This window comes from Mustela lutreola, chromosome 8, assembly GCF_030435805.1.
Source record: "Mustela lutreola isolate mMusLut2 chromosome 8, mMusLut2.pri, whole genome shotgun sequence".
NCBI lineage: Eukaryota > Metazoa > Chordata > Mammalia > Carnivora > Mustelidae > Mustela > Mustela lutreola.
The window spans coordinates 138,119,623-138,147,013 of record NC_081297.1 but is presented as its reverse complement, the minus strand read 5'-3'; the positions used below and the strand labels follow the sequence as shown (position 1 = coordinate 138,147,013).

The window sequence follows — 27,391 nt, the reverse complement described above, 5'->3', positions numbered from 1 at the left end:
ACCCTTTTCTGTTCCCTTCTCTGTTATGGCTCAGTTGCTGCACGGGGAGACTTTTCTCACTTCTGCGGTAACCATGCAGGCCTTTGAAGATCTTGGAAGCAGCCTGAGGCTTCCGGACTCAAGGTCTGCTGAAATGTTTCATGGGGAAGGACAAGGTCGGCTGAAGGGACGGCATAGATGCTCCAAGTCGACTCTCTTGCGACCTCTCTTTATTGCAAGTAAAGATCACTTTTGGTGCACCTTTTCATTCCATTAAATGCTATTGCTACTTCCCAAAGGTGTAAAGGTGATAGGAAGCAGCAAAGTATGCATGCGAACCAGCTTTTCTGGTCCTGCTCCTCCTGACATTTCCAGGCACAGGCCTGTGAACCTTTGGACCTCACTTGGCTCCTGGAGAGCGGGAACGGCCAGTCACTTCTCTGCCTGCATCGGTTCCCATGAAAGACCAAGGGATCATGACCAAAGATCCCCACTGCTTGGACCTCAGTCTCACGGGGCTCTATCAGTATAAAGGAGATATATACATACATACATACATATATACATATACATACATACATATAAATATATATATATATAATTATTATTTTTACCAGAAGCACCTCATGGTTATTTCAAAGCCTGCCCCCATAGTTAAGAAGAACAGTGACCCTGACCCCCTCTAAGATAAATAGTAAGAAGAACTTGAACCAAGCCCTTATGTCCTGCCTGGCCTGGGAAGCAAAGTGCCTCCTGGGAAATCTCTCATTTTTCCCAGCAAGTACCCCAAGGCAAGAGCTCAGTGGAAGATTTCTTCATGCACCTCCACTGAAAAACACACCCAGTATCCAAGCATGCCTCTGTTCCCTCTGGAAGAGTCCTGTTTGTTGCCCACTGCAGGCTGGGTCTCCTGGCTCTCCACCTGCTTTCTAGAACTGTTCGGCATTTGCTTCCGCCAGTTGGATATTGTGCTTAGCAAAAATCATTGTAGTCTGTGTTCCAGTCTGTTATGGTGTATCTTTATCATATAATTAAATGATACAGTTGAATTATTACAGAAGTCAGGGAAATAGGAGGGCAGGAGGACGTGTGTCGATAGACGACTCGTAAGTTGTGTATCTTGGACATGACGTCAGGGATTTGAGATTGCCATGAAAGCCGCTGTCAGATAGAAGCAAGACCACTAAGACAACAAGGGCAAGATGAAAACATGAAAGGAGTTCTGCGCTCCAGTGACTTCACCAATGTCTTTTAAGTTCCCCCCTGTATTTTAAGGATACCCCCATCGAACTATCCCAGTCAGAAGCCTTTGACAATTGCTCTGTGATTTAAGCCACAAAGGTTTGGTGCCTTTTCAGACAGTGGGCATGTCCTTCCAGATCTTAGTCCTCTCAAAACATGGTCAAAATGTGGGGCACCTGGGTGGCTCAGTCTGTCAAGCGTTTGCCTTCGGCTCAGGTCATGATCCCAGGGTCCTGGGATCAAGCCCCATGTCCGGCTCTCAGGGAGTCTGCTTCTCCTTCTACCTCTTCCCCTGCTCATGCTTTCTCTCTCTCAATAAGTAAAATCTCTTAAAAAAAAAAAAAAAAGATGGTCAAATGAATGAATGTTCATAGTAGGTACATACCCCGATGATGCTGGGTAAGAGGGTTCCTACAGCATCTTTACACCCATTTTACAGATGGGGGTACTGAAGTGCTAAGAGGGTCACAGGCTTAATTAACCAAGGATAAAGAGACCCAGAGTTGATCATTTATACCGTTTTTTTTTTTTTTTTAATCCTGTTATCTATTTCTGCCTTTAGAATGTCATGGGTGTAATTTTAGACACCCTATAAATTTAGACAGCCCCAGCGGCATCCTTATTACAATCAAGTTGTGGCGCCTAGAAATGGCATTGGTATTTTGAAGTCCCTGATTTTTCAAGCCACGCTAAGGACAGTGTCCTCACTATGCTCCTGGGACCGATGGCTTTTCTCCGTATGGCATCCTTTCCTCTGGGAGGAGAGCCGTGTTCAGTAACTTCTGTCCTCCTCCGCAAGCCAAGACGCCAAGACAAATGCCATAACAGAGATAAGCCATCAGAGACTTGGAATTTGATGCTATTTGCTTTTATTTCTCGCGTCTTCAGGGCCGAAGCTGCTTAGTCGACAGGTGCAAAGATTGAAAAGTGTCGGGAATACATGAGGAAGATCGAAGCCTTGCTTTTTGAAGAAACTAATAACCATTCCATCCAGTAAAACAGCCCAGGTGTGCGTGTGGGAGCCCATGTGCGCCCGGCTGGGTAATCAACATTCCTTATAGACATGTTTTGTGGTAGACTGCATCCTTCTCGGATCCGGAGAAAAGAGGTCTCTTATTTGAGCTCTGGATTTTGACAAATGGCGTATTTTGGGATGTGGGGTTTATTTCTGCTGAATATCTGGCTTGATTAGTGTAGAGAAGCACATGCAAAGCAGGCTGGAGCCCCACCCCACCCAAACCTCCCAGTACAGCACAATCAGGAAGTGCATTCTCCCTCCCATTGTGGCTTAGGAGGGAAGTGTGCTTTACATATGCAAATGAAAGCCCCAAGTTTCACTTAATAATTATCAGCTGGAGATTCTATTGATGAGCAGCTGAAGCTACTCATCAGGAGAGAAACTGTGAGTTAACCATTTCCAGTCTCCGCCCCCCCCCCCCCCATGCTGCTGCCTCCCCCAGCCTCTGAATACTGCGGTGATTGCAGACAAAGGTTCTGATTTCCCCCATTCTTCGCTCCTCCTATCTGGCCGGAGTCTGGCAGCTGAGTCTTCCTGACCCCTTGTATTAACGTGTGTGTGTCTTTCCCCTACCCCCACTGCCTTTCTGTTTTATAGGCTACAGAAGGCAGAATAGATCCATCTCTGTTTCCCGTGGTGGGATCGCTTACAGCGCTAGAAATAATGGCCTCCCTACCATCACACTCATGCTTAGGCAACCAACAGCATCCTTTTCAAAGGACACAGGGTGGCCCTGAGATAGTGTACCCAGGAGATCTAGCTCAGGATATCAGAAACTTTCCCCTTTCTGCTTCTCCTTTTCTTCTGTGTGTACGTGCTTGTCCTCTGGGATGTCCAGTAGCCTTCTTGGGCTCTCGACAGGTTACCGAAGCAGAGTGAACCCACCTCTTCCCTCTTAAAGTGGGGTCAATAAAACCTGCCCTGTAGAATGGGCACTTAAGTAAGATCATGTGTAAGACCCACTCGAGCCAAGTGGGTGGTCAGGAGGGAGTTATAATCACTGTTTTCTTTTGAAAACCAGTTCCCCTCATAGGACTGTTCTAATCAGTGCTGTCTTCGTTGATTTCATCATTTCAGACACCTCTTGGGTGTCCTGCCGTGTGCTTAGTTCTAGGCTCTGGATGTATAGCGGATCCACCAAGACGGCTCCAACGTTGAACTTGTATTCTAGGGGTGGAGACAGGCAAACAAGAAAGAAAAACAAATTTATCTGTGGGGGAGCTCTGTGCTGTGTGCAATGGGGAAGAATCACAGGGGGAGGGATCAGAGAGGGAGCTGAGTGGAAGTTTCCTCTGAGGAGTTTTCTCTGAGGAGTGGTATTTCAGCAGATTTCCTGATTAAGAGGGTCAAAACCAACAGCAAGTGGAGTGGCCCCAAGGTCAGAGAATGCTTGGTACGTTTGAGAAGCGTCTAGAAGACCAGTATGGTGGACACGAGGGAGTGGAGGAGTATGTTACTGTCAGAAAGAAGGCTGTTAAGAGTTTTGTAACCCGCTGTACGGGATTTGGGTTTTAAGTCTGCTGGGAAGCTGTAAGAGGAGCCGTTAGAGCGAGGTAGTGATGGGACCTGAGAATCATTTTTACAAGTCATCTGGCTTCTGAGTGACAAGTAGGTTGCAGTGGGGTGCCTGGGCAGGTGGCCTTTGTATGAGTCGAGGTCAGGAAAGGTGGGAATCTGGGACTCTAGTGGTGGAGCAGAAGTTTGTATTGGGGGCGTACTTTCAAGGTGGAGCTCACATTCAGATACAGTGCTAATGTGGTGTTTGTGCAATCTGAAGGAAGAAGTTCAAGAATTCTCTGTGTGTGTGTGCACACGCGCGTGCACCCATGCACTGGGAACAATGGTGATGCCCTTCACTAAGACAGGGAGCAGGGAGGTTTGTGGCAGGGAGGCGCTCGGGGGGCAAAGGGGGAGTCCACCTGGCCTCTGCCTTCACCAGCACGGTGTCTGCCCAGAACAGATGTTGAGGGAATGGGTAGTCACAGCATGAGGCAGGTTCCAGAAACAGGTATCACAGATGTAATGAGAGCCATTACCTCAAGTCCCTCTTGTCACAGGTTGCAGGAAATCCAGTGACATGGAAAAGAATGGAATGGCTGAGTCACCCTGGGCCGATGGGAGAAGGGCTCAGAGGAGGGATGTCTCAGACAATGGGCGAATCCGTGGTAACTCACCAGGTGACAAGGCCTGCAAAGGAAACAGCACAAACCCTTAATACCCCTTCCCGTTGCCAGTCGTTGGGCGAATCCGTGGTAACTCACCAGGTGACAAGGCCTGCAAAGGAAACAGCACAAACCCTTAATACCCCTTCCCGTTGCCAGTCGTGTTGCTCAGGTACTTCAAACAGAGTCTGCCCTTGGAGGGCTTTGGAAATAATGGCACAGACTGGTTCTCTGAGGTACCCTTCAGGGCCAAAGATGGAGTCATAAAGTGTAGGGGGGTTCAGAGCAATTCCAGAAAGTCTCTATCCTGACACCGCCTCTGAGGTCATTCCCATTAGTAAAGCCTCCGCTGGGTCCTTCAAAGGACTCATTTTTTGGAATTGGGGTCTTGTCTTGTAGGCTCCCATCGAGGCATCTCCTGGGGCCTCTGCTCCTGTTAGCGCTGGCCCACACCCAAGCCCAGGTCCCTGTCCACTCGCCAGGCGTTGCCTGCCTTTGTTTCAGGGCTGAATTGAGGGGTCTTGATTTTATTCTCCCTGCTTTTCTGCTCCTGTTGGAAACGCCTTATAAAAAGTCTCCGGTCCTCCCAGGAGTAGGACTTGGAGATAAATAACAGCCCATCAAAAGGAGAGATGGCAGGTTTTGCTTAATAGGTATTAGCACTATTTTTTACCCAAGCATCTATCTCGATCTTGGTAATGTCTTATCTTTGCCAAGTGCCCATCCTGATAAAGTGTTATTTCTGTCAAGCTGAGCTTCTGATAAAATCGTCTCTCCCTCCCACCCCACAGGCTATCCTGATAAACCCTTATACTTCATTTCCGATTTCCTCCTGAGGGATGGTTTGGATTTGCCCGGGAATGACTGAAGAAAAAAAAAAAAAAAAAAAACAAGGGCCCCGGGGGTGGGGGAGGGGGAGGAATGATGAGGGTTTTTCTTTTTTGTTGTTGTTCCTTTGTTTCCTTCCCTATAGATATTCCTGATAATTAGAATGTAAGTCAAACTGATAAAAGGGGTTTGGAGACAGGGAAGAAGGGAGAAGATGATGAAGGAAAGGGAAGCAGTCATCTATAGGGAAGGGGACTTTCAGGCAGGCTTTTGCTTGTTTGCTCTTGTTTTTAATTTCCAGTTGAGCTGAGGACGATGGCCTTGATTTAGGGGATGTGGCAGTTTTCAGGAAAGGGATGCGATTGAGGGGCTCAGCCGCAGTCACAGAAATCCTCGCTTCCTCTTCTTTTGGAAATGTGTTAGAATATTCCGCGTGGCAGCTGCTCCTGCCATCGGTGGGCCCCGTGGCCGTTGCTCACGTTAACCCGTGTCAGCCAAGAGCCCTACTGGTCTTTCGCCACCTTCTCTGCGGGCCTGCCTTCTAGTATGTTACCAGATGCAACTCCATCGGGAGCATCACAGGCCCGAGTTGGGTTCCCCTGGCCCACTGCGCCTTACACACAGCGTGATATCCGCAGGCAGCTGGGTGAGGTTTTTGTGCAGAGGGCCATGACTTTGTCTCAAAACCAGTTGCCTGTAGAGGAGATGGGTTTGTGGAAGGGCCCCAAGATCTATAATACAGCTCAAGCCAGTCCTCACTCACACTAGATCTCCCGAAACACCAAAAATGGGAGCAAGGATGTTTCTCTTATGTAAATCCTCACTTCCATGCACCACAGTGGAAGAGAGGTTTTTGCTCCGAATTGGCATGTGCCTCATTTCAGAGCGGCAGACCGAGTGCCATTCCCGACATAGGGCATGAAGAGCACTCGAGACTTCGAGTCCTGTTTTACATGGAGTTTCCCTGTTATAGACCCAAGGCATTCCTGAGAGTGCGGTCCTGCACTCCTGCAAACACAGAGAATGGTGAAGTAGGAGTGTGCTGTCTGTAAGCCCCTCTCCCTCCCCAGGAGAGCAAAGCCCCGTCATTCATGTTGGATGTTCCTTGATTAAAGACACACTCAGGGTATAAAGCAGTCATTCTTTTGGATCCTTTGTACAAGACTCCCTAATTCTTTTCCATAGAGCTGACTTCAGGAAAGTCAGCTCCACTCCTGAGGAGATGTTCCACTCCTGAAGGAGAATGATCTAGAAGCACTGGGCAGGAAGAATCAAGGAGCAGGAAGGGAGGGGGCCAGTCTTTTGCTGATTTGTCTGGTATCCTTGAAACACCTGTTGTCTGCCAGGGAAATCATCCCTCTGCTATCCAAACCGGATATTACTCTCAACACTCCCCATTAAAAAAAAAAATCCTTTTTGGTAAATTAATATGGCTATCAAAAATGACAGCTTGAGTTTTATGGTGAGTAGGGATTCACATATTTCGGAAAGGATAGCTTTCAACATCCTTAGTGTGACAAATGTGAAAATTTTAAAACCTTGCTAGAGAGTCATCCCATGTGGCTCTGTTAATTTGAACAAGATTTTCGTTGGAAAAAATCAAACCTCATTGAAAATTTTTACTATAAAATATGGTTCTCCCCAGCACATAGGATTTGCTGCTTTTGGAACGTATTAGTAGGGTTTTATAAGGGCCATGAATATTTCATATAAAATAACACATTTATTGCTAGGATTTGGAGAAAAAAAAATGGATTGGTGGAAAAATACTTAGGGAATCTCTCATCTTGAGTACTGCCAAAGAGAAAATAACAAAGAAGTTTTGAAATATTTCTCAGTTAGGGAGTGTGTTAATGACTCTGGTGAGGATGGCCAGTTCATGCTTTGCAAAGGATAAAATCATGATAGTTTTGCTTGTAGTTTTGATGACGCTCCCATTAAAGGGGGCTGTGTTTAACTGTTGCTTGCCTATGACGTGTGACTCCAGATCCTGTTCAAGGGGAAACACTGTCTTCCAAATTCAGCCACTGGAGACCACCACTAAAGCAGGGTGTCTTTGAGGCCGTGCAAAAAGGGATTGAATTCAGTGAGTTAAATGGGGACTGAAGCTAATCAGAGATGTTTGGAATGTGAATTATGCTCTCACACACTCATTGGTTTTTCATATATGGAGTGAATATCTACTTACATTTTCCAGGACATGCTGTGTCCAGTAGTTGTTTCCTAAACCACCTGGTGATCTAAAAGAACTGGACACTAATGTCAAATTGCGCAATTATATTAAAAAAAAAAAAAAGCACTATATACCTTATCCTTTCTTGGTTTGGTGATGCTTTGAATGCTACCGACAAAGTCCTTCTCTCCGTACTTAAGACTCCCTTGACATCGAAGGGAGCTAGGATTGGCCGGCCAGGTTTAGAAGTGGAAAGACTTGGGTACTCTGCTGTGAGACTAGTAATTCAAAGAACAGCTGCCTCAAACTTTCAGAACTTAAGATATTTGGCAAAAAAAAAAAAAAAAAAAAAACATTTGAAGCTTTGAGGTCCTTGAATCTAGAGTTCCAAGGAGCAAAACACTGATATCATTGCTCATTAAGGTATACTTTAAGCACCTAGAGCAAAAACCCAGCTATGGGTACAGCAAATTGGTGCTAAAAATAGCATTTTCTTTTTTTTTTTTTATTAAAGATTTTATTTATTTATTTGACAGACAGAGATCACAAGTAGGCAGAGAGGCAGGCTCCCTGCTGAGCAGAGAGCCTGATGTGGGACTTGATCCCAGGACCCTGGGATCATGACCTGAGCTAAAGGCAGAGGCTTTAACGCACTGAGCCACCCAGGTGCCCCTAAAAATGTCATTTTCTAAACTTAAGCTCTTTAAGACACAAGGTTCTGGAAAATACTTTCATGGAGGAGAGAAGTCAAATTGCATTTACCCTATTATGATAAAACAGAGCCAGGCTTCTTTCTGTGGCTTTGTGGTTGCAAATTCTTTTTAGAAGCTTGTGGGGAACAGTTTTCTTAACTGTTGTTCAGTCTTTGCCAGAAGATCTCCAAGGTCTTTGCTGGAACTCAAGTTTGCTTTGGTTGCCAAGACAACTTCCAGAAAATCACTTTGGGGAATTTTTGGGTAAAATGTTCCCTGTTTACCCCATAACAAGTGAGCAGCCTCTCTGCCTGTGACTACTGCCATTTTCCTCCGTACCGCAGATCTGGTTCCACAGTTCTGGAATTAGGAAGATGTCCAGGCTGAGGCCCATGTCTCACTCTGGCTTGTAAACTGCCCAGAATTAGTGCCATCTCAGATGCAGCTGTCCCATAGGCATCCAGCGGTCAAAATGTTAAAAAAAAAAAAAGAAAGAAAAGAAAAGAAAAATGAAAGAAAGAAAGTGAGACATTGAAGATGAAATGGAGTTCTCTAAATTTTTCTAAAGTGACTCTGGCTGCAATATTTATTTTGTGATTTCAAAATGTATTAAAAGAAGATGTGAAATTTTGATGTTAATTAAAAAGGAGAGGATTGTGTTTAAGCATTTATTTTTTATTTTTTATTTTTTAAAAATATTTTATTTATTTATTTGATAGAGAGAGATCACAAGTAGGCAGAGAGGCAGACAGAGAGAGAGGGAAGAAGTAGGCTCCCCGCTGAGCAGAGAGCCCGATGCGGGGCTCGATCCCAGGACCCTGAGATCATGACCTGAGCTGAAGGCAGAGGCTTTAACCCACTGAGCCACCCAGGTGCCCCTATTTTTTATTTTTTTTTTAAACTGAACACAGCCCTATCTGGAAGGTGAGAAATTGGAGAACTCATTTGGCACAGGGTGATCTGTTGATCCCAAGAAGGGAGTCTGGACCCAGGGAAGCTGGAAGTTCTGGCAGCTGGAGTGGGTGGGTGGGGGGCAGGGGGAGCTGCTTTGTAAAGAGTTCCAGTGGAGCTCAGAAGGAGAGGCATTGACAGAATCAAAACAACCCCAAGCTTGAAGTAACTAGAACATTGGACAGCCTAGTTTCTAGGAAATCAGAAAGGTCCTGGGATACACAAGAGAGCGGTTTTAAGAATACAGTAGAGACACGGGCTGGGAAACTGGGGCCCAGGGTCAGAGCAAAACTGGAATTAAGTGTGGCAATGCAAGACTTCCTTTGCGTCTGAGCCGTTTCTTAAATTTGCCTTCAGGAGCCAGCAGGTGTTGTTGCAAACGGGGTTTATGGTGTCTTAACAGAGGATGGAGGGAAATGCCTAAACCAGTGTTTCTCAATCTTGACTCTACAGGGGGACCCCCATGAGGGTGGCTGCTGCTAAAAATGCTAACCAGATTCCCACCTCCAGAGATTCTGAGCTCAGTCATTGGGGGATGGGGCCGTGCACATCAGTATTTTGAAAAAAAATTACCCAGGGGATTGTAATGGCAGCCAGGACTGAGAACCACTGGCCCAAGGGACCAGAAAATGAAGCAACACACACTTAGATTGGAGCTGTTTAGAGAGGGGATGATCAGGACACATTCTGATTTGGAGCAAAAAGGGGCAATTGATCTGGAGCCAAGATGCTCCCTCTGCCATTTGCTTTTGGGATGACGTTGAACAAGTTAACTCGTGTGTCTTATTTCTTGTTTTGTTTTCCGCTCTCATTGTCAAGCCAGCATAGCAAAAATACCTGCTTCATTACAGTCTTGCTAAATTAAATGAGATGGCACACATGGCTTCCACACACTGGACATGTACTCACTAGGAACCGTGACCGAGTGTTTGTTGAATTCGACTGATGACCTTGAAGTAGATGGAGTTCTTCTGTGCACTGTCAAAAACTGCAGAATGCAGTAGGAATAGAGTTAAAGAACATTATCGTGGGCATCCGTGAGTGAGGATGGCATAGACAGGGAGAGATGGGAGGTCAGGGTTCTTAGGACAAGGGTTCACAAACTAGAGCCTATGAGCCAAATCTGGCCCACTCCTTGTTTTTGTAAATAAAGTTTTATTGGAACACAGCCATGCCCATGTGTTATACATTTCTCTGGCTCCTTTTGTGCTGAACTAGCAGAGTGGACTACTTGAATCAGAGGCTGCGTTGCCTTCAGAGTAAAACATATTTATTTTCTGGGCATTTACAGAAAAAGTCTGACCTGCGTCTTAGGATAAGATTAAAAGATTCGGTTTGGGATGGGATATTTGAAATAACAGTGAGCGAAGCAAGTGCTTCAAACATGAGGAAGAATCTTCAGGCCCCGGTGACAGATTGTACGTAGGGGGATTTTGCTGTAGAAAGGTTAAGGATGCAGCGTCTTCCTCATGGCTAGAATGATGCAGGACAGACATCCTGAAATCTGGGCATGGTGCAGGATTTTGGTGTCCTTGGCTAGAGAGATTAGGTCTGACACCACTGGAGGGGGCTGGTAGGAGTCCCCTCTATGGTGGGCTTCGGGCCTGGGAGGCCCACCCAGGTCCTGGTGTGCCAACGTTAGTGAGCCTTGCAGTCCTGTTCTGTCCACGTGTAAGCCGTGGGTTTCACGGCGCCCGACCCCGGCCCCCTGGAGAGATCCAGAGAGGCTCAGTGCACACAAATTGTTCGGATCATCACTTAGAACGTTTCGGATGGCAAGTCCCTAATCTCTGTCACCACACTGCACGGAGGTTGATTTTCAATTTACCTTTTTTGTTCTCCGTCTTAGATGTTTTGATTCTTAATTCAGAGCATTCATCTCAAGTGGATTCAGAGATTCAAATCTGCTGATAAATTCATATTCATGTTTGTTGAGAATTTTGGAGGGAGGAGGAGGATGTTGTCGACTAAGCTTCTGAATAATGTTTTCCTTTGACATTTTAAACTCAAAGTGGGCTGAACCGCGGGCCAGCACGTAGAGGCATTCTGTGACTAGGGTGTGACACGTGTACAGACAGACCGTGTGAATATGAAATACAGAACCTGGAGGGAAAAGTAACAGAGAACCAAAGGTAAAGGGGCTCAGAAATGAGGGGTCCTTTCTGCTGTTTTCTTTACATGTCCTGCTTCCTGGTTTCATGGAGTAGGTTGGGAGGAAATGGAGAATTTATGTATCTACCTTAATTAGGCCTGATGCTAGGTAATGTACATATACACACATACACATCCCCCATTTTATATATGGAAACATGGAGTCACAGGTTAAGTCTTTTGCCTAGGTTAATTAGTAAGTGGAACCATAATTTAAATTTATTTCTTTCTTACTCTGAATTCCAGACTCCTGACAAGTCTACTTGATTTGCTTGCCTTTCTTGATTATCTCTTCCTCATTCCCTAGCATTTAATATTACAATAAAGTTACTTGTGTGTGTGTTGATACCGAGGCCACTTTTTAAGTATCTGGTAGTTTAAGATTTGCTAGGCCAATTTTTATGCCATTTTTGTAGTTCTAGATGCCAGCCCTTCCCTTCCTCAAATGTTTGTTAGGTTCAGGCAGCGTGCCAGGCCTTGGGGTTTGGAGGCTAGGTATGGGCAGTGCCACTCAAAGTATGATCTGTGGACTGTTCTTGGTCCCTGCATTTGTCAGGGTTCTCCGGAGAAATAGAAGAAGAGGGTATGCGTGCATGTGTGTTTGTGTGTAAAGAGTTATTATAAATAATTGGCTCATGCAGTTATGGAGATGGGCAAGTCCCAAGATCTGCAGGGTTAGTTGGCAAGGTAGAGACCCAGGAAAGCCGCTGATATAGTTCCATTCAAAAGGCTGGAAGGCTCCAGACCTAGGAAGAGCCAAATGTTTCAGTTCAAATCCAAAAGCAGAAGGAAAAAAAAATATCCCAGTTTGAAGGCTGGGAGGAAATCTCTTAGTGAGGGGAAGGTCAGCCCTTTTGTTCTGTCAATGCCTTCAACTGATTGGATGAGGCCCACCCACATGAGGGAGGGCAGTCTGCTTAATGTAGTGATTCAAATGTTAAGCTCCTCCAGAAACATCCAGAATAACGCTTGGCCAAATTATCTGGACACGCCGTGGTTCAGTCAAGTTGACACATAAAATGAACCATCAGAGTCCCCAAATTGTTCTGCAGCAGGGGAAGTATGAACGGTAAAAATTGACCTTTAAAAGCTAGGGAGAGTGCCCCCAGGAGAGACCAGAGCCCACAGGACATCACTGGGAAGTGCAGACCATCTCTAAAAAGCCAGCCTTTCGCTGTCCTAACCCTTCCCCCTCTCTTCACCCAAAAGGCCAGGACAAGCCCGAACAAAGAGGTCAGGAGCCAGAGAGAGGAGTAAGTAGTCCAGGAATAAAAGCAGGAGTCAGGATGAGTGAAATTAGAAAGAACCATGAACATGCCTGAGCAACAGGCCGCTTGTGTATGGGGCAGCAGTGGGGTCCATCACCTGGGGTAGAGACACAGTCTGCGTGCACCCGGAGCCAGGGAAAGTCCGAGTGGAGAGGGCGCTGCAGCACAGCTCTGGGAGATTTCCTTCTCGAAGCGGAACCTGGCCAAGAAAGACGACAATGGGGCCAGTTTGGGATAACCCTATATCTTTAGAACAAACCAGAAATCCCAATTCCGCTGTTGATTGAGTACTTCCTATATGTCAGGTGCAGGGCACAGCAGACGCGTTGCCTTTCCATACATCGCTTCCCCTCCTTAAGGCCTGGAATTTATTATTTTGTGTGTTGTCTTTGGTGACAAATCTATAGGGCTTTACAGACAGAAAACACCTGCAGGCCTTTAAGAGTGAACTGTGGTTAAAGCCATCTGGGGTCTAAAGAAGGGTAGACTGTTCATACAGGGTTGCCCCCCTTGCCACCCCTGGAATTGTAATTGCTTGGGGATTACATAATTATGCCTTTATTTATAAGCACGTAATCAAAGAATCATTGGTGTGCAAAATGGGGGGCTCTCAGGGGAGGAGCCAGAGGAATGGATGAGGTCCCCGTGGGAAGCCTGCCTACTCTTCCACTTTGCCTCTGGATGAACTTGAACCTGCCTGAGGCTGAAGGTTCAGAGATGCCACAGATCAAAACAAGCCAAGGTTTGTCGGCCCTTTTCTCCCATATATTAGAGAACAGCCCAGTGTTAAGAAAATTTACAGCCTGTGTTGAGAAAGTAACAACCTAATTTATGTCATCAACATATCTTACCCCTAATACTACCTCCTCTTACTGAAACTATTGCCAGTGAGAGGCAAAGTGCTCAGAGCTTTATATTTCCGTATCTTACTTAAACCTCCCATCGTGTTTGTGAGGTAAACATTTCTTTTTCTTGTCTTTCTTTTTTTTTTATGTTATGTTAGTCACCATACAGGTTAGCATTTCTGCTCCTGTTTCGGAGCTCACAACATTTAAGCAGTACGTCCAAAAGAACAAATTTCTTGCTCCCCTTTGATATGAATTTTCCAGAGCTTCTGGGACCCTAGAGTATTTCCAGAGCTTGCCGGGCTCCTCCCCAAATGTCCCCAGGGTTGTTTTTGTTTTTGTTTTTTTTTGTTTTTTGTTTTTTTTTTTTTTTTTTTCATAAGGAAGAAGACCCCACAGGCCCCAGAGCATCTGTACCTGTAACAGCATAAAGGTAGAAATGGGGCCTCATACAGTCACAGAGACCTTAGTAGCAGTCCCCCTGCAGCACAATGGGAAAGCTTAAATGTTTATATAGTCTGTTTCCTTATCCCCAGTGGGGACACCCGTTGCCACCTGCTTTGGCTGCTATCGCCTAAGACATTATCAGCATGAACTACCCAGCTCTGCCCAAATCGTTAGCAGGCCCCGCACTGAAGTGTACCGCTCTCTGCTGCCAGAAGCTAGATGCTCATCTCTCCACACCCCTGCTCGAAGGGTTGATGGCAGTTGAGGAACCACAGTTGCCATCAGTGACCTCTTCATTTCCATCCTTCGTGGAACTCTTTTGCTGTTGTTTGTTTTTTGTATTTTTGGGTTTTTTTTAACCAAACAGGGAAACAGGTTTCAAAAGTTGGGGTCAGAGCTTATACAGTGTCCGTACAGCCCTAATCAACCTGTGATTTTGTGCGCCCACACACTCCGCCTCGGCTTTTGATCTGTGGTCCCAGGCAGTGGAATTCAGCGAGTCCGAGAGATGCCACATTAATGTGAGAGGGCCAGGAGCTCAGGCGTTTAACCCCGAGGTGATTAAGAGGGAGAAGAATGTGTTTGTGAAGGTGCACAGACACATCACAAAGCCCCAAGCAGAGGCCGAGGCAGTCCTAGGGCACAGAGGAAGCCTGAGGGGTGTTATTCATTGCTTCCTGTGATCCTCAAGTTTTGTGAGTCACAGAGACTCTCTGGGACAGTTTGGAAGCTCAGTGGGGTCTGGGCAGGAAGAATAAAAACCCCAAGTGTGGAAAAAGAGAAACTGTGGGGTTTTTGGATTTTGGGGGTTTTTTTTTTTTGGCAGGCAGCTAAGAGAGGATAATTTTCTAAAGAGGTCATTTTTGCTTGGTCGTCTAGAAGGGTCTCGGGATTTCGACAGCACAGGAGCAGAGGGGAGTGACAGCTTTGGCTGTGTCCTGTCCCCAGTGCCCCTGTATACAAGGTGTGGCGTGCTGAGTATCTTTGGGAAATGGGGATTTTACATTAATAAAATTTTTTAAAAATCCATAGCACTCTATAGGGCTGATTATGAAACTGTGTTTAATCGGAGCATTAAGGAGGTTTAATCGAACCTCCTTAACAGGTTCAGGCTCAGGAGAGACCTGGGTACGAATTCTGATACCATGTTCTGGTTGTGTGACTTGGGAGACCTACCATCCTCTCTGTGTATGATGGTCAAAAGGTGTGTTGCTGGCAGTGGTCACTGCTTTTCTGGGAAAACCTTGTTAATTGCACTCCTCCTTTCTTCTTTTATATTGCACTTTGATTATTTGACTCTTGGCTTGGACGCATGTATCCACCCTCATGGCATTTGCATCAGATGTATGATACCTTACCACAAAGAGAAGTATGACCTGTTCTTTGTTTTCATTGAACAGTCTTCGCAGGAAACATTCGCTAAAGCGATTGACCAAGTACAGTATGATGGGTACACGTTTTTCATAATGATATGTACAAAAAGTGTGTTCGAACAGCCTGAAAAAGATTTTGCTGGCACACCGAAGAAGGCTTCCCGTGGGACTGAGGCTTCTGAAACAGGGTTTTGAAGGATGAGCAGGAGTTCACATAGGAAGAACGAAATGAACCTTGTCATTATTAATATTTGTTCTTTTTTACTCCTTTTTGTTGTCTTCCACGTTCTCCTTTTCTTCTTTCTCCTTTACCTGCTAGTCCTTCATATTCGTATTTTTTGGAGAACAAGAATGTCAACCTGGACATGTGCAGGGAAGACAGTGTGTTTCATTAGGAAAAATTATAATTATCTTCTTTAAACGTTATGCTCGTTTTTATCACCGTAGTTAAGTCCTTCTGTTCTCAGCTTTGTCCCCAGGTCAGTCTGGATGGATTTATTTGTAATATAATATATATATTTATAATATAATGTATATATTATTTGCAGGAGCTGCAGTGACAGATGCGTGGGGCGTGGGTCAGGGCTCGTGGGCTGTTTGGTCCGGACTAACCTGGTCTCTCTTCCCCTCCCCCGCCCACCACCTCCTCCAGATGGGAAGCCGGTGTCCCTGTCGCCGCTGGAGTCACAGCCGCACAGCCCCAGGTATGCGGCCGCCAGCCAGCGGGAGCGCGAGAGCCTGGAGGTGCGCGTGCGCGAGGTGGAGGAGGAGAACCGTGCGCTGCGGCGGCAGCTCAGCTTGGCGCAGGGCCGTTCCCCAGCCCACCGCCACGGCAACCACTCCAAGACCTACTCCATGGAAGAGGGTACGGGCGACAGCGAGAACCTTCGCGCCGGCATCGTGGCTGGCAACAGCTCTGAGTGCGGGCAGCAGCCGGTCGTGGAGAAGTGTGAGGTAAGGAGTATCCCGAGAGGCCCCCTGGCCCTCACCCCTCACAGGTGTCACTTGGCAACCCAGCCAGGTTGCCTTGAAAACGCCGGCATCCCTGGCTCGGCCCCAGTGTGAATCTGGCACCATGCATAACCTTGTTGTGCGGGCCGGCCAGTCCTTTAGCCTCTCTGGGCCTTGGTCTTACCATCTGAGAAATGGGCACAAAAGGGCTTACACCACAGAGATAAAGTTAAGAGCAAAGGGAAGGAAACTACTGCTTGTTTCTTGGCTCTTCATTTTGACCCACTCAGGATTTGTCATCCATCCTGGGGATGCTTCTTACTTAGACTATAGTGTGAGTGGTGCACATGGAGTAGTGGCCCTGTTGGGCAGTTCCCTTGGCCTCCTTCTCATTTTAGAATCAGCTTCTGGAGTTTAGAACCAGACACTTGTTGCTTCACTAAGGCGGTGGTTTAACTTTTATAGCTTAATATCCGGCCCCCCACCTTAGAGAATGCTTTCTGTATTAGGAACTCTCTGGATATCGGGAGAACTTAGCACCCCCTCTCCCTGCCATCCTCATCCTTCTCATTTGTGCTTGTGTGCTTATGTCTGCACGGAACACGCACATGCGCACACGCATCTCCTGCTTCTTCCCATTCCCAAGGACAGGAATTAAGAGCAAGGCCTTCTGTGACCCAGAAAAGCCTGAGTTCATATCCCAGCTCCAGTGATTTCTGCTGTGGGTGCTTGAGCACGTTACCTAACCTCTCTGAACTTTAGGTATCTTATCAATAAATCTGAAAAAAAAGTTTCTGCTTCACGGAGCATTTATGAGATCTAGATGGGATAGGTCATAAAAAGCTAGAAACGGTGCCTGATACATGGTATGTTCTCAAATATGGTTTGTTTGTTTTTTTTTCTTTTTCTTTTTCTTTTTTTTTTTTTTTTTTTTTTTTGAGAGACAGCATGTGTGCAAGTGGTGGGGGTGAGGGGGTGGGCAGAAGGATTGAGCGAATCCTCAGGCAGGCTCCATGCTCAGCACAGAGCCCGAGGCGGGCCTCGGTCCCACAACCCAGAGACCATAACCCAAGCCTAAATCAGAGTTGAACGCCCAACCGACCAAGCCACCCAGGCATCCCATCAATTATGGTTACTTTTTATTTGTAGTTAGCTACTTTTACCTGCTGCCGCTGTGAGACTTGAGACCTCGCTGAAAACACCCGGTGGACTGCAGTACGTTGTTCATGGGAGGGTAGTTATTAGTTACGTTACTCGTACTATACGGTCTGTCCCAGGGGAATGTGGGGCCGACTAGACTCCATTCTGGGGAAGGGCAGCAGTGAAGGAAGAGGGCCCCCTGGGTCTAGTCGGATTTCTCGTGGCTTCTCAAGCCCGGCTGAGGTGTGGAGAGGTGGACAGTGGTGGATGGAGGAGGTCCAGCGAGAATGTACACGCGAGCTTACAAGATGTGAAGAAAAGCATAGTCCCGGCGAGAAAGAATGCAGCACACGGAGAGTTGATCGCTCAGGAAGCCCAGAGAGCCTGGGCTGGGGAATGGTTACTCTGGGTTATCCTTCGTTCTTTTGTTCTGTGAACGTTCCCTGAGCCTCTGTCATGTTTCTCACACCGTTCTCTGTGCTGGGAAATACCACTGAACAAAAAAGAGACAAAGCTCCCCTTCTGGTTCTCCTGTTGAGGTAGGACACAGAAAAGAGATGCTCCAGAAATTCAAATGTCAGGAGGTGTTAAATGCCGCGCGTTGGTGCAGCTCTGCCCACATGCTGGGTCCCGTCCGTTTATTCCGCCACAGCTGTCTCCAGTGGCCTGTGGTCCTGAACATCTCTTGGTGTCTTTGAAAATGAAGACTCTGCCAGGCTAACAGACTCCCGTGCTTCTGGCTGGTTTGGGAGGACCCTAATCCAGGGAACTTCTCTCCTTAACCTGGGAGAAGGCTCGCTGGCTTTCTTGCAGGTTCTCTGCTCTCTGATTAGAGCCCTGGTGTCCGTTCAGAGTGGGTGATGGAACCCTGCCCACTCGGTGGAAAGGCCCAGAGGGAGGAAGTGTATTTACCATGTTGTGATTCAGGCTGACTCAGAGCACTGACTGAGGATCAAGGAGGTGAAAAAATGGAAATAAGAAAGGAAAAAAGGGTGGGGAGGGGCAAGTGGAGCAGAGGGAGACGGTGCGGGCTTTCTCTTCCTAAGAGTCTCTCTCCCCTGTGCTGTTTCCTGAGAGACACATCCTGTTTCTAAAGAGGACTTCTGCCCAGAGCGCCCCCCCCAGAGTAGTGCAGACAAAACAGCTCCTAAAGCTGGGAGACCTGAGCCTAAATCCTGGCCCCGTGCCCCACTTAATAGCTATGTGGCACTCAGCAAGTTACATTCTTTTTCCATTCTCAGTTTCCTCGTTTGTAAACCCCCAAGAAAAATGAACCTCCTGCCTGGTTCGTACTACATCAGTGGTGACAATAAATATTAGAGCCAGAGGCAAATTCTAAAGAACTTGTTGGCGTTTGATTTCAGGGTGAAGTATCAAAAAAATCCCACCTAAACAATGACCTTGCATCTTATTTCTCTTTGTGCTAGAAAAATCTGGAAGCATCTTAAGTAGGGATTTCCATTTTGGGGACGTGGATTTCAGTGATGTTTTGCTCTGTTTGCTTGCCTGGCATTCCCAAGGTTGTCCCGTCCATGGTGAGTGCCCGAGCTTTGGTCCTGTCTCCACAGCTGGCAGGAAAGCTGCAGTGGTCAGTTGGGGGCATGCCGCTTCCTCCCGTAACATGTGTTAGACATGTCACAGTCCCTTCTCTTGGAGCACACTGATGGAAAAACTATGCTGTGGGGCTACCAGGAGTGGCCACCTAGCTGCAAGGGAGCCTGGAAAAGGTGGGTTTTTACTCGAGGAAGCCACATTCTCTGCTAGCATTTTGGAGCTCTGCTGCCAGAGAGAACAGATGTTATGGTTATAGTGGACATTCCTTTTCACGTGGGTTGAGACCAGTATAAAGGGATTCAAACCTGGGGATTGTTGATTCTTCTCATAACTTAGTTTCTCATCTTTTGTTTTTGAATTAAAGCTTCTTTCCTTTATTTTTCTCCTCTTTGCGTGTCTTGAAAATGTTACTTCTTAGACCCTTGACGTTATTTCTGGTAGAATTGTCTGTGCTGAAACCCTGGCTCTGTTCAAAGTCGCCACAGATGAGTCTGAATGGCTTGATCTGCTGGCGGCCTGTTTCAAGGTGGTCTCTTCCGGGGGCACCTTGACCTTGAGATGCTGACTTCGTACCCGTTCCAGTTTAGCTGCTTTCTGTGTCTCTGTCGCCTGGCGTCTTTAAAGATTTTGGTGAAGAAGCCATAGAGGCAAACAAGCAGCGTCAGTCAGCGGAGTCAGAATAGAAGCCTCCCTTCATCGCGACACTTGGCCATTACAAGTGCCGAAGCCGGTCCTGACGCCCTGTCAGAGCCCAGTGCCTCATAACCGAGGACATTGTCATCCTCCCTCGTTGCACTGAAACTACTCTGGGCTATGACAAGTATTTCTGAAAAGTGTTTTATAATGATGGCCAGGCTGTCAGCCGAGATATCTGGTGATGGAAACAATGGGCCCTCGCCAGTCCTGGTGCCCTCTTATCGTTCCTAATTATGTGGCCTTCAAAGAGCTGTCCATTTGTTCCTGCTTTTCTCTGTTGTCAGGGCAGTGCTGTGTCCTTGAGGGCTGGTTTCTGAGTGCCACAGAACTTGAAGCAGAATCATTATCTGGGATTTCCGCTTGGGCCTGTGGGTGTCTGGATAGGTGTGTTTTTCTTGCATTTCTGGTTCTGGTCCATTCCGGCAGTTGGCTCTGCTATAGCAGAGAAGTTACTGGAACTGGGGTGCGAATTCCTGAGCGGGAGTCTTTGCCTTGTCCGTCACTAGTCGGATGACCTGGAGTAATTCAGCAACCCTTTTAGAGTCTGTGTCATCATTACAAAAATGAGAATTTATAATCTGTTCTTCCCAGTGCAGCTGTGGGAGTGAAACGGGATAGCAGGTGGGAAGCTAACTCTGTACGAGCATCACAGAGCCTTATTCTGGGCATTCCAGCTCCCTAATGCTGCCTGAGAAACACCTACAAGGTCATGGCTTAAAGCAACACCAGTCATTGTATCAGCTCTCATGGTTTCCTTGTGTCAAGAACTTGGGAAGGGATTCCGTGAGCAGTTCTAGTTTGGGGTCCGTCGTACACGTGTCATTAGTTTGCTGCTAGAGCTGAACAGTGAAGGCTGAAGCAGTGGGGACTTGCCCAACTTCCTTGTTGCCTGGCATAGACTCAGAGCCTCTCCATGTCCGTCTCTGCGGCTGGCTTGGACTTCCTTCCAATATGGCCCCCCCCCACCCCACCCCGCCCCAGGCAGTTGGCCTCTTCCCTGGCAGCTGAAGACTCAGGACAAGTGTTCCAGTGACCAGGGTAGAACAGAAACAGTTTTTATGCCCTGGCCTCAGCGTCACACAGTGTCACTTCTTCTGATAGTGGAATCGTTTCATTGGGAGAGGCTCAAAGACTCACCCAGTTTCGCAGGAAAAAGCATACACTCCATCTCTCAGTGGGAGGAATGTCAGGGAATTGGTGGATATCCTTGAATTACAACAACCATTGATACTGTTACCGTGGGAGGTCAGGTGAATGGTACTCTTTGAGGCGAGACCACCATTATGGCAGTCTGTCTCTCTTACCCCACGCTTTGAGCTTCATTTCTTGGTCATAATGTAATAGTAATAAAAGTTAACATTTACTCAGCCTTTAAAGTAGATCAGACTCCGTGCTAAAATTTACATAAAATAATTTGCATAAAATATCTCATTCAATCCACACGGCATACTTTCTTCATTTGACACATTAGAAAGCTGCTAAGAAAGTTTCAATAATCATTTCAAAGTCTTATTGCCGTGAAGAAGTGGTGCTTGAATTTAAACCTAAGCTTCTAGAACCTATACTTGGTGGTGCCTGGGTGGCTCAGTCGGTTAAGCATCTGCCTTCAGCTCAGGTCTTGATCCTGAGATCAAGTTCTACATCAGGCTCCTGAGATCGAGTTCTACATCAGGCTCTTTGCTCAGCAAGGAGTCTTCTTCTCCCTCTACCCCTACCCTCTGCTTCTGGCTGTGCATTCTCTCTCACTCTCTCAAGTAAAATTAAAAAAAAAAAAAAAAAAAAAAAAGAAAAGAAACGAAAAGAAAAAACAAAGAACCTGTACTTGGAACCATTGCCTTACTACTCTGCGAATTAGAGCACCTGTGACCCACACTCCCGTGAGCTTAGAGCCCCAGTCCTGGTTTGTGCCTGGCAGGTGTCTCATCTCAAAGCCTTCAAGGTTACGGGGCACAGTGGGGTCGTCTTTCACCTTGGGAGGCTACAACAGCTATGTGGGGAGTAGTCATTTCTCAGTAGGTCGAGGCAAGAATGTATCTGTTCTTTTAAAAGAACTTATATTTAGAATTGCCTTTCAGATTGTGAGTGTATTTGTTAACTCAGTGCAGGTGCACTGTTTTGCTGGAGGCATTACGTTTATAAAAGTTGACACCTTGCGCCTTCATTTTCTGGGCCCCGGAAACCACAGTATTTCGAGCTATCGCGTTTACTTCATTTTAGAGAATTTTATGAAATAACTCAGCAGTGGAGGGCTTTGCCTGCCACCTCTCCTATTCACCCAGCTATTGGAAGATACTGTTGCAGCATTTGGATTCATATTTTATTAGCCTCAGAGGTTTTCTTCTGGGCCCCTTCAAGGATATAAATCTGCTGAAGTGTCTTCCCTGAATGTCAGACCCTGGAGTTTGGGAACCTTATAGCTCGAAGAAACCTAGCAGGATTTTCCAATGCAGTGATTTTTGGGAACTCTAGCTCCTGTAGTGGTTCCTTAAGCTACCTTCCCTACGCAAGTGTAGCAGTTACTGATTGCTTCATACCAAGGTATCCCCAAAACCCAATGACATCAAATAACAAGCATTTATGTGTTGTCCAGTTTGAGAAGCAGGAATCTGGAAGCAGCTTCGTTGTACATGTCTGGAGGGCTCTCGTGCAGTTGAGGGTTCGAAGTCTGCTAGGGTGGCTGTCATTGGTAGACTTGATCTGCTTCGGAATGGCACGCTGGCACGGCTGGGACCTCAGGTCCTTCGGATTGCTCGTGTCCTCTCACACTGTCGCAGATCGCTGTCCCCGAGAGAGGGATCCAGCAGAACAAGGCAGAGGTCTCTAGGACCTCACCTGGGATATCATATACTGTGAGTTCTGCCAAGCTCTGTAGGTCATAGAGGCTGACCCCGACACAGTGTTGGAGAGGCTACACCAGGACTGCACACGCAGTCAGGGGTCTGTGGGGACAATCTTGGAGGTGGCTACCATACCATGGCCCTGGCAGAGGGTCCTGTCTCCCACAGCCTCCTGTCTGTGCTTACTCGAAAGGAGTCCTGCCTTGATCTGCTTTCTCTGTCATGCTCTCTTATTACATGTTATTTTTTTTGGAAAATGTGCCATTGACAACAACAATAACAATAATAAATAAAGATGCAACCTTCTCATTGAAAGACGATGACAATAAAGCAGAACAAAATAAAGGGTCCTTCCTAATTTTGCACAGTTGCTCCCATGACCCAAATAATGATGGATCCCAGTGGCTCATCTCCTCCTTACTGTGTCTTCTCTCTTCTATGGGAGTACAAAGGGAGCATCAGCGTTTGACACGTAGGAGGGAGTCCAGCAGCTCTGAAAGTCCTCTTCTCAATCATGAGGGAAAAGACTATCCCAATCCTTACTTGAAGGAGAGTTGGCGTAAGGACAGAAGGAAAGAAACTGATATCTGACTTTCAAGAATATTTAAGGCTGAAAACCTTGAATATAGAGCCTTTGGAATACTATAAACTCTTAAATGAATAGCAATTCTACTGATTGCTGACGCCTGTCTTCTAAGTTCACAGCGCCAGGCTCTAATCCCTTCATGTTAATCATCTTAGGTCATCTGTCCAGCAGACCTTGACATATTTTTACACTCCCCACCCTTTTTTAATAGATGAAGAAACTGAGTTCCCAACAGGTGCTGGTATATCCGGAAAAATGGGAAGTTTGATACGTGAGGGGGAACACCAGGGCACCCGAAACTGAGAGCATATTGTGGAAGTAAGGAAACCTCGGGAGCCGTCCAGTCTGTTCAGAGCATGAGCACCATGGAAGGGGGTTAGGGCGCTGGTGATCACGTCTGCTTTCACTTTTCGTGCAAGTATCTGGTACCAGACACTGCACTTGTCCATGTGTTGCTTCTGGACTCAATCATCGTGAAATTTTGACTAGGGAAGCCTGAGCTGAGCGAGGCCACATAGCTGAAAAATGCGGGTCTACGGTTAGAAATCTCTCTTGTGCTTAATTGTGGTATAGCAAAGCCATGTATCATGAAACTTACTCTCTTAGAAATGCAATGTATGTTTCAGTAGTGATCAGTATGTTCACGTTGCTGTGTGACGGATCTCTAGAATGTTTCCATCTTGAGAAATGAACTGTACCTATGATACAGCGACGCACTCCCATTTTTCCCCTCCCCTCGCCCAGACCCTGGCTACCCCCATTCTACTTCCTGGAAATTCGTCTCCTTTAGATACTTCATAGAAGTGGGATCCAATGGTACTTGTCTTTTGGTGACTAGTTTGTTTCACTTAGCATGATGCCCTCACAGTTCACACTGCAGCGTGACACAGGATTTCCTTACTCCTCCTCCTTCTTCTTCTTCTTCTTTTTTTTTTTTTTAAGATTTTATTTATTTGCCAGAGAGAGAGAGAGAGAACACACAAGCAGGGGGAGAGACAGGCAGAGAGAGAAGCCGGCTTCCTGCTGAGCAAGGAGCCTGATGTGGGACTGGATCCCAGGATCCTGGGATCATGACCTGAGCCAAAGGCAGGTGCTTAACGTACGTACCGAGCCACCCGGGTGTCCCCGGATTTCCTTCCTTCTTAAGGCTGATACTATTTCACCATATGTCTGGACCACATTTTGTGTATTCGTTCATCTGACGGTGGACAGCCGGGCTGCTCCCCTGTTGGTGTTGTGCATAATACCGTCACAAGCATGGGTGTGCACACCTCTCACGGAGATCTGCTTTCGGTTCCTTTGGATATGTTCGTCGAAGTTAAGATGGCTGGATTATATGGCATTCCTGTTTTTAATTATTCCGGGGACCACCAGATCCTTTTCCACAGCAGCTGCAGCATTTTACGCTCCCAGCAACAGCGCACAGGGGTGCACTTGCCCCACATCCCCGCCACGGGCTGTAAATCCTAACCCACGTACTACTCTGCTTCCTCTGCCAGGCAGCTCGACTGCAGACAGATCGCCAAGGACTTGGAAAGAAAACATCACGTGGCCATGTCGCACCTTCCACCTTTGCCTCCCTGTCCCATACCACCTCTGGCTTAAGGGTGCTGTGAGGCTTCACACACAGTCTGTGAAGGCGGGTCCTTGAGGCCGGTGCCTAGAGATGCTGGTGGTCTCTTGGCAGTGGCTGCCCCAGGGGAGGTGGCTCTCTGCAGCCAGGATGATTCTGGCACCAGCACAGCACGTACCTCACTGAAGGGCATCTGGGCAGCCTGTCCCAGCATCCGCCGTGCTCAGGGTGGGTTGCAGAAGACTTCTGACTGTTCTCTCTGCTTCCAGCTTCCTTGCTCCCTTCCCACTGCCCCTGCACGTGCACACAGGGATAATCTGTTCTCAGTGGACGGCTCGAGAGGGTCTTCTAAAATATAAGTCGCATCATGCCATTTCTCAGCTCTGAACCCTCAAGTGGCTTCTCTCTTCACACACAGGAGAAGCCCTGTTCTTGCAAAGGGCCTTGAGCTCTAGAAGGTCTGCCTTGCTCCCCAGCTTCCTCCTTGCCAACTCGTTGCTACACAGTCCAGCCTCTTTTGCTCCCCGCTTTTCCCCGGCACCTCCAGGGGAGTCCGGCACAGAGAAGGCACGCCGTCTACACTTGCCAAATGGCCGTGTGTTTTGGCAACATGTGCGGGCTTTTTGGGTTAGGGTCATTCTGTAGGTGGGCGCATGGCACATGCCGTCTATGGTGGGCCGGTATGGGGCTGTGTGCAGACAGCCCTGAATAGGGGTTCAGCTTCTCCTGATGCACCCTAACGTTGGTCTGCTTGCTGCGGGTACTCTGTTCTTTGTCACACGGGGAAGCGCTAAAGCAGACCAGAAGTATGCAGGGGGACAATGCCGGGTGGTTCATTCGTGGGTTTAGCATTTACTAGGCCTTGACTGTGGAGAAGGTGCTCAAAGTCCATGGCTGCATGGCCCTTCATGCCCTTAGACTGGGCCTGGAGCCCCTGTGGCTCTTCCTGCCCTTCCTTGCTGAGCCCCTGACAGCTTGGCTGCCATTACAGTCAGGAGGTGTCTCCTCTTACCTGTAAATTATTTAAAACTTTTTTTTATAGATTTATTTTTATTTATCTCAGAGTGAGAATGAGCATGAGTGGGGGGAGGGGCAGAGGGAGAGGATCCCAAGCTGACTCTGAGCTGAGCTCAGACACTGGTGTGGGACTCGATCTCACAACCCTGAGATCATGACCTGAGCTGAAACCAGCAATCAGATGCTTAAGCAACTGCCCCATTTTTAATTTTTTAATTGAAATATAATTGATACATCATAGGAGGTGTCTACTTTGGTCTTTCACGGGGTTGAGAGAAGTTTGTCTTTTGGCTCCGTGGTTTAGCTCTAGAGGAGAGGGAACTCGAACCCTGGCTTCCCAGGAGACTGTGGATGCCCTGGAGGTTTGCAGGATGATTCTAGGTGGCTCATCAGCTGTACGTTTCTTTCATTTTCCTAGTTCCATGTGTCTTATTGAGACCGGGTAGTACAGGTTTAACAGCAGGACTCTGAATTCAGCTTCTCGATTTGCCATCAACTGGCTGCCACGGGACCTTGGACGAGACCTGTCCCACCCTGTCTCACTCTTCATCTTGAGTTTTGGAAAACCCTGGATATTAGGATTCCGTGCCAGAATCCCACCTGAGCCGTGGTTTCACTTTCCACAGTTATAGTAACCCGTGGTCACCTGTTCTGGAAACAGCTGACCCTCCTCCTGATGAATTGTCAGACCCTGGGGAGCCTGATGCTGTGTCCAAACGCCCGCATCGTTGCCCTCATTGTAGCTCACACCTGGTGAGCACCTCCCGTCGTCACAGGAAGGGCGGAGGGAGGTACCGTAAGGTACTGTGAGAGAGACCACCACGTTCACGTAACCGGTTACAGTATGCGGCTATAATTGTTTTATTATGAGTTACTGTTGTTAATCTCTTACGGTGCCTAATTTTATTACTTAAACTTTATCATGGTTGTGCATCTGTAGAAAAAATATATATATAGGTTTCAATAGTGTCCACAGTTTCAAGCATTCCGTGGGGGTCTTGGAAAGTGTCCCCTGTGTACTACTGTGTGTAGAAATTCTATCCTCCTCCTTGTGTAGAGGATTCACCAAGGATCAGAGAGGTTAAGTTACTTGCAAAAGGTCACTCAGCCAGTCAGAGGCAGATCTGCAGCTACCACCCAGGTCTCCTGATTTCCACGGTTTTGTTCTTTGCACAGAAAAAGCCCACATCGTGAGTGCTCCTCCGTTGCCTTGTCCTCACCCTGAGAGAATCATGAATTTCAGGACCTAGGGACAGTGATGGGTGCTGTCTCTTGTTCTTTTATACGAGTGCATGAGCTTTTATGCAGTCCACTGGAGAGGCACTGAAAACAGATTCTTGGAACACCTCCCATACTCTCAGTGTGACCACGGCTAACGTCTGGTTGAGTGTGTGTTTGACATTCTTCAGAGCACTTAGCTAGAGCATCTGTTCTCAAAGGGTGGTCCCTGGACAGCAGCATCGGCATCCCTTGGACGTCAGCAGTCCTTAGGCCCCCATGTCGAACCCCAAGATCAGAAACTTGGGGAAAGAGTCCCCACTGCCCTCACCACCACCCCTCACTCTGTCTGAACAAGCCGTCCAGGGATCGTGGTGCACGTGGAGTTTGAGAGCCACTTCTCACCACCTTGAGGACGAGTGGTGTTAAGTCCCTGTTGTGTAGGTGAGGGAGTTCAAGCTCAGTGGTGTTGAACAACTTCCCCGTGTGCTGTTTAGGCATCTGGCAAGTGGCATCTGTCCATCAGGGGCGCCTCCTTGCACTGACTTGTGTGATGTGCACAGTGACCCAGTGCGGTGCCCATTTTTATCTCCATTTTACAGATACGGCCAGGAAGCCCAGGGACACGAGTGATGCTCCAAGGTCACACAGTCGTAGCTTAGCTTTGATGTTGCAGCTCAAACCACATCT

The 27,391-nt window shown here is 47.2% G+C and overlaps 1 protein-coding gene across 6 annotated transcripts in view; it reads left to right on the top strand.

Moving 5' to 3' along the window:
* Window positions 1–27,391, top strand: part of LARGE1 (LARGE xylosyl- and glucuronyltransferase 1) — a 526,862-nt gene that overhangs the window by 215,507 nt on the left and 283,964 nt on the right. For all 6 annotated transcript variants that reach the window (XM_059186798.1, XM_059186795.1, XM_059186796.1 and 3 more), the window contains one exon: window positions 15,782–16,083. In XM_059186798.1, coding sequence (XP_059042781.1) covers window positions 15,782–16,083 — 302 coding nt within the window. The remainder of the gene's footprint in view (window positions 1–15,781; window positions 16,084–27,391) is intronic.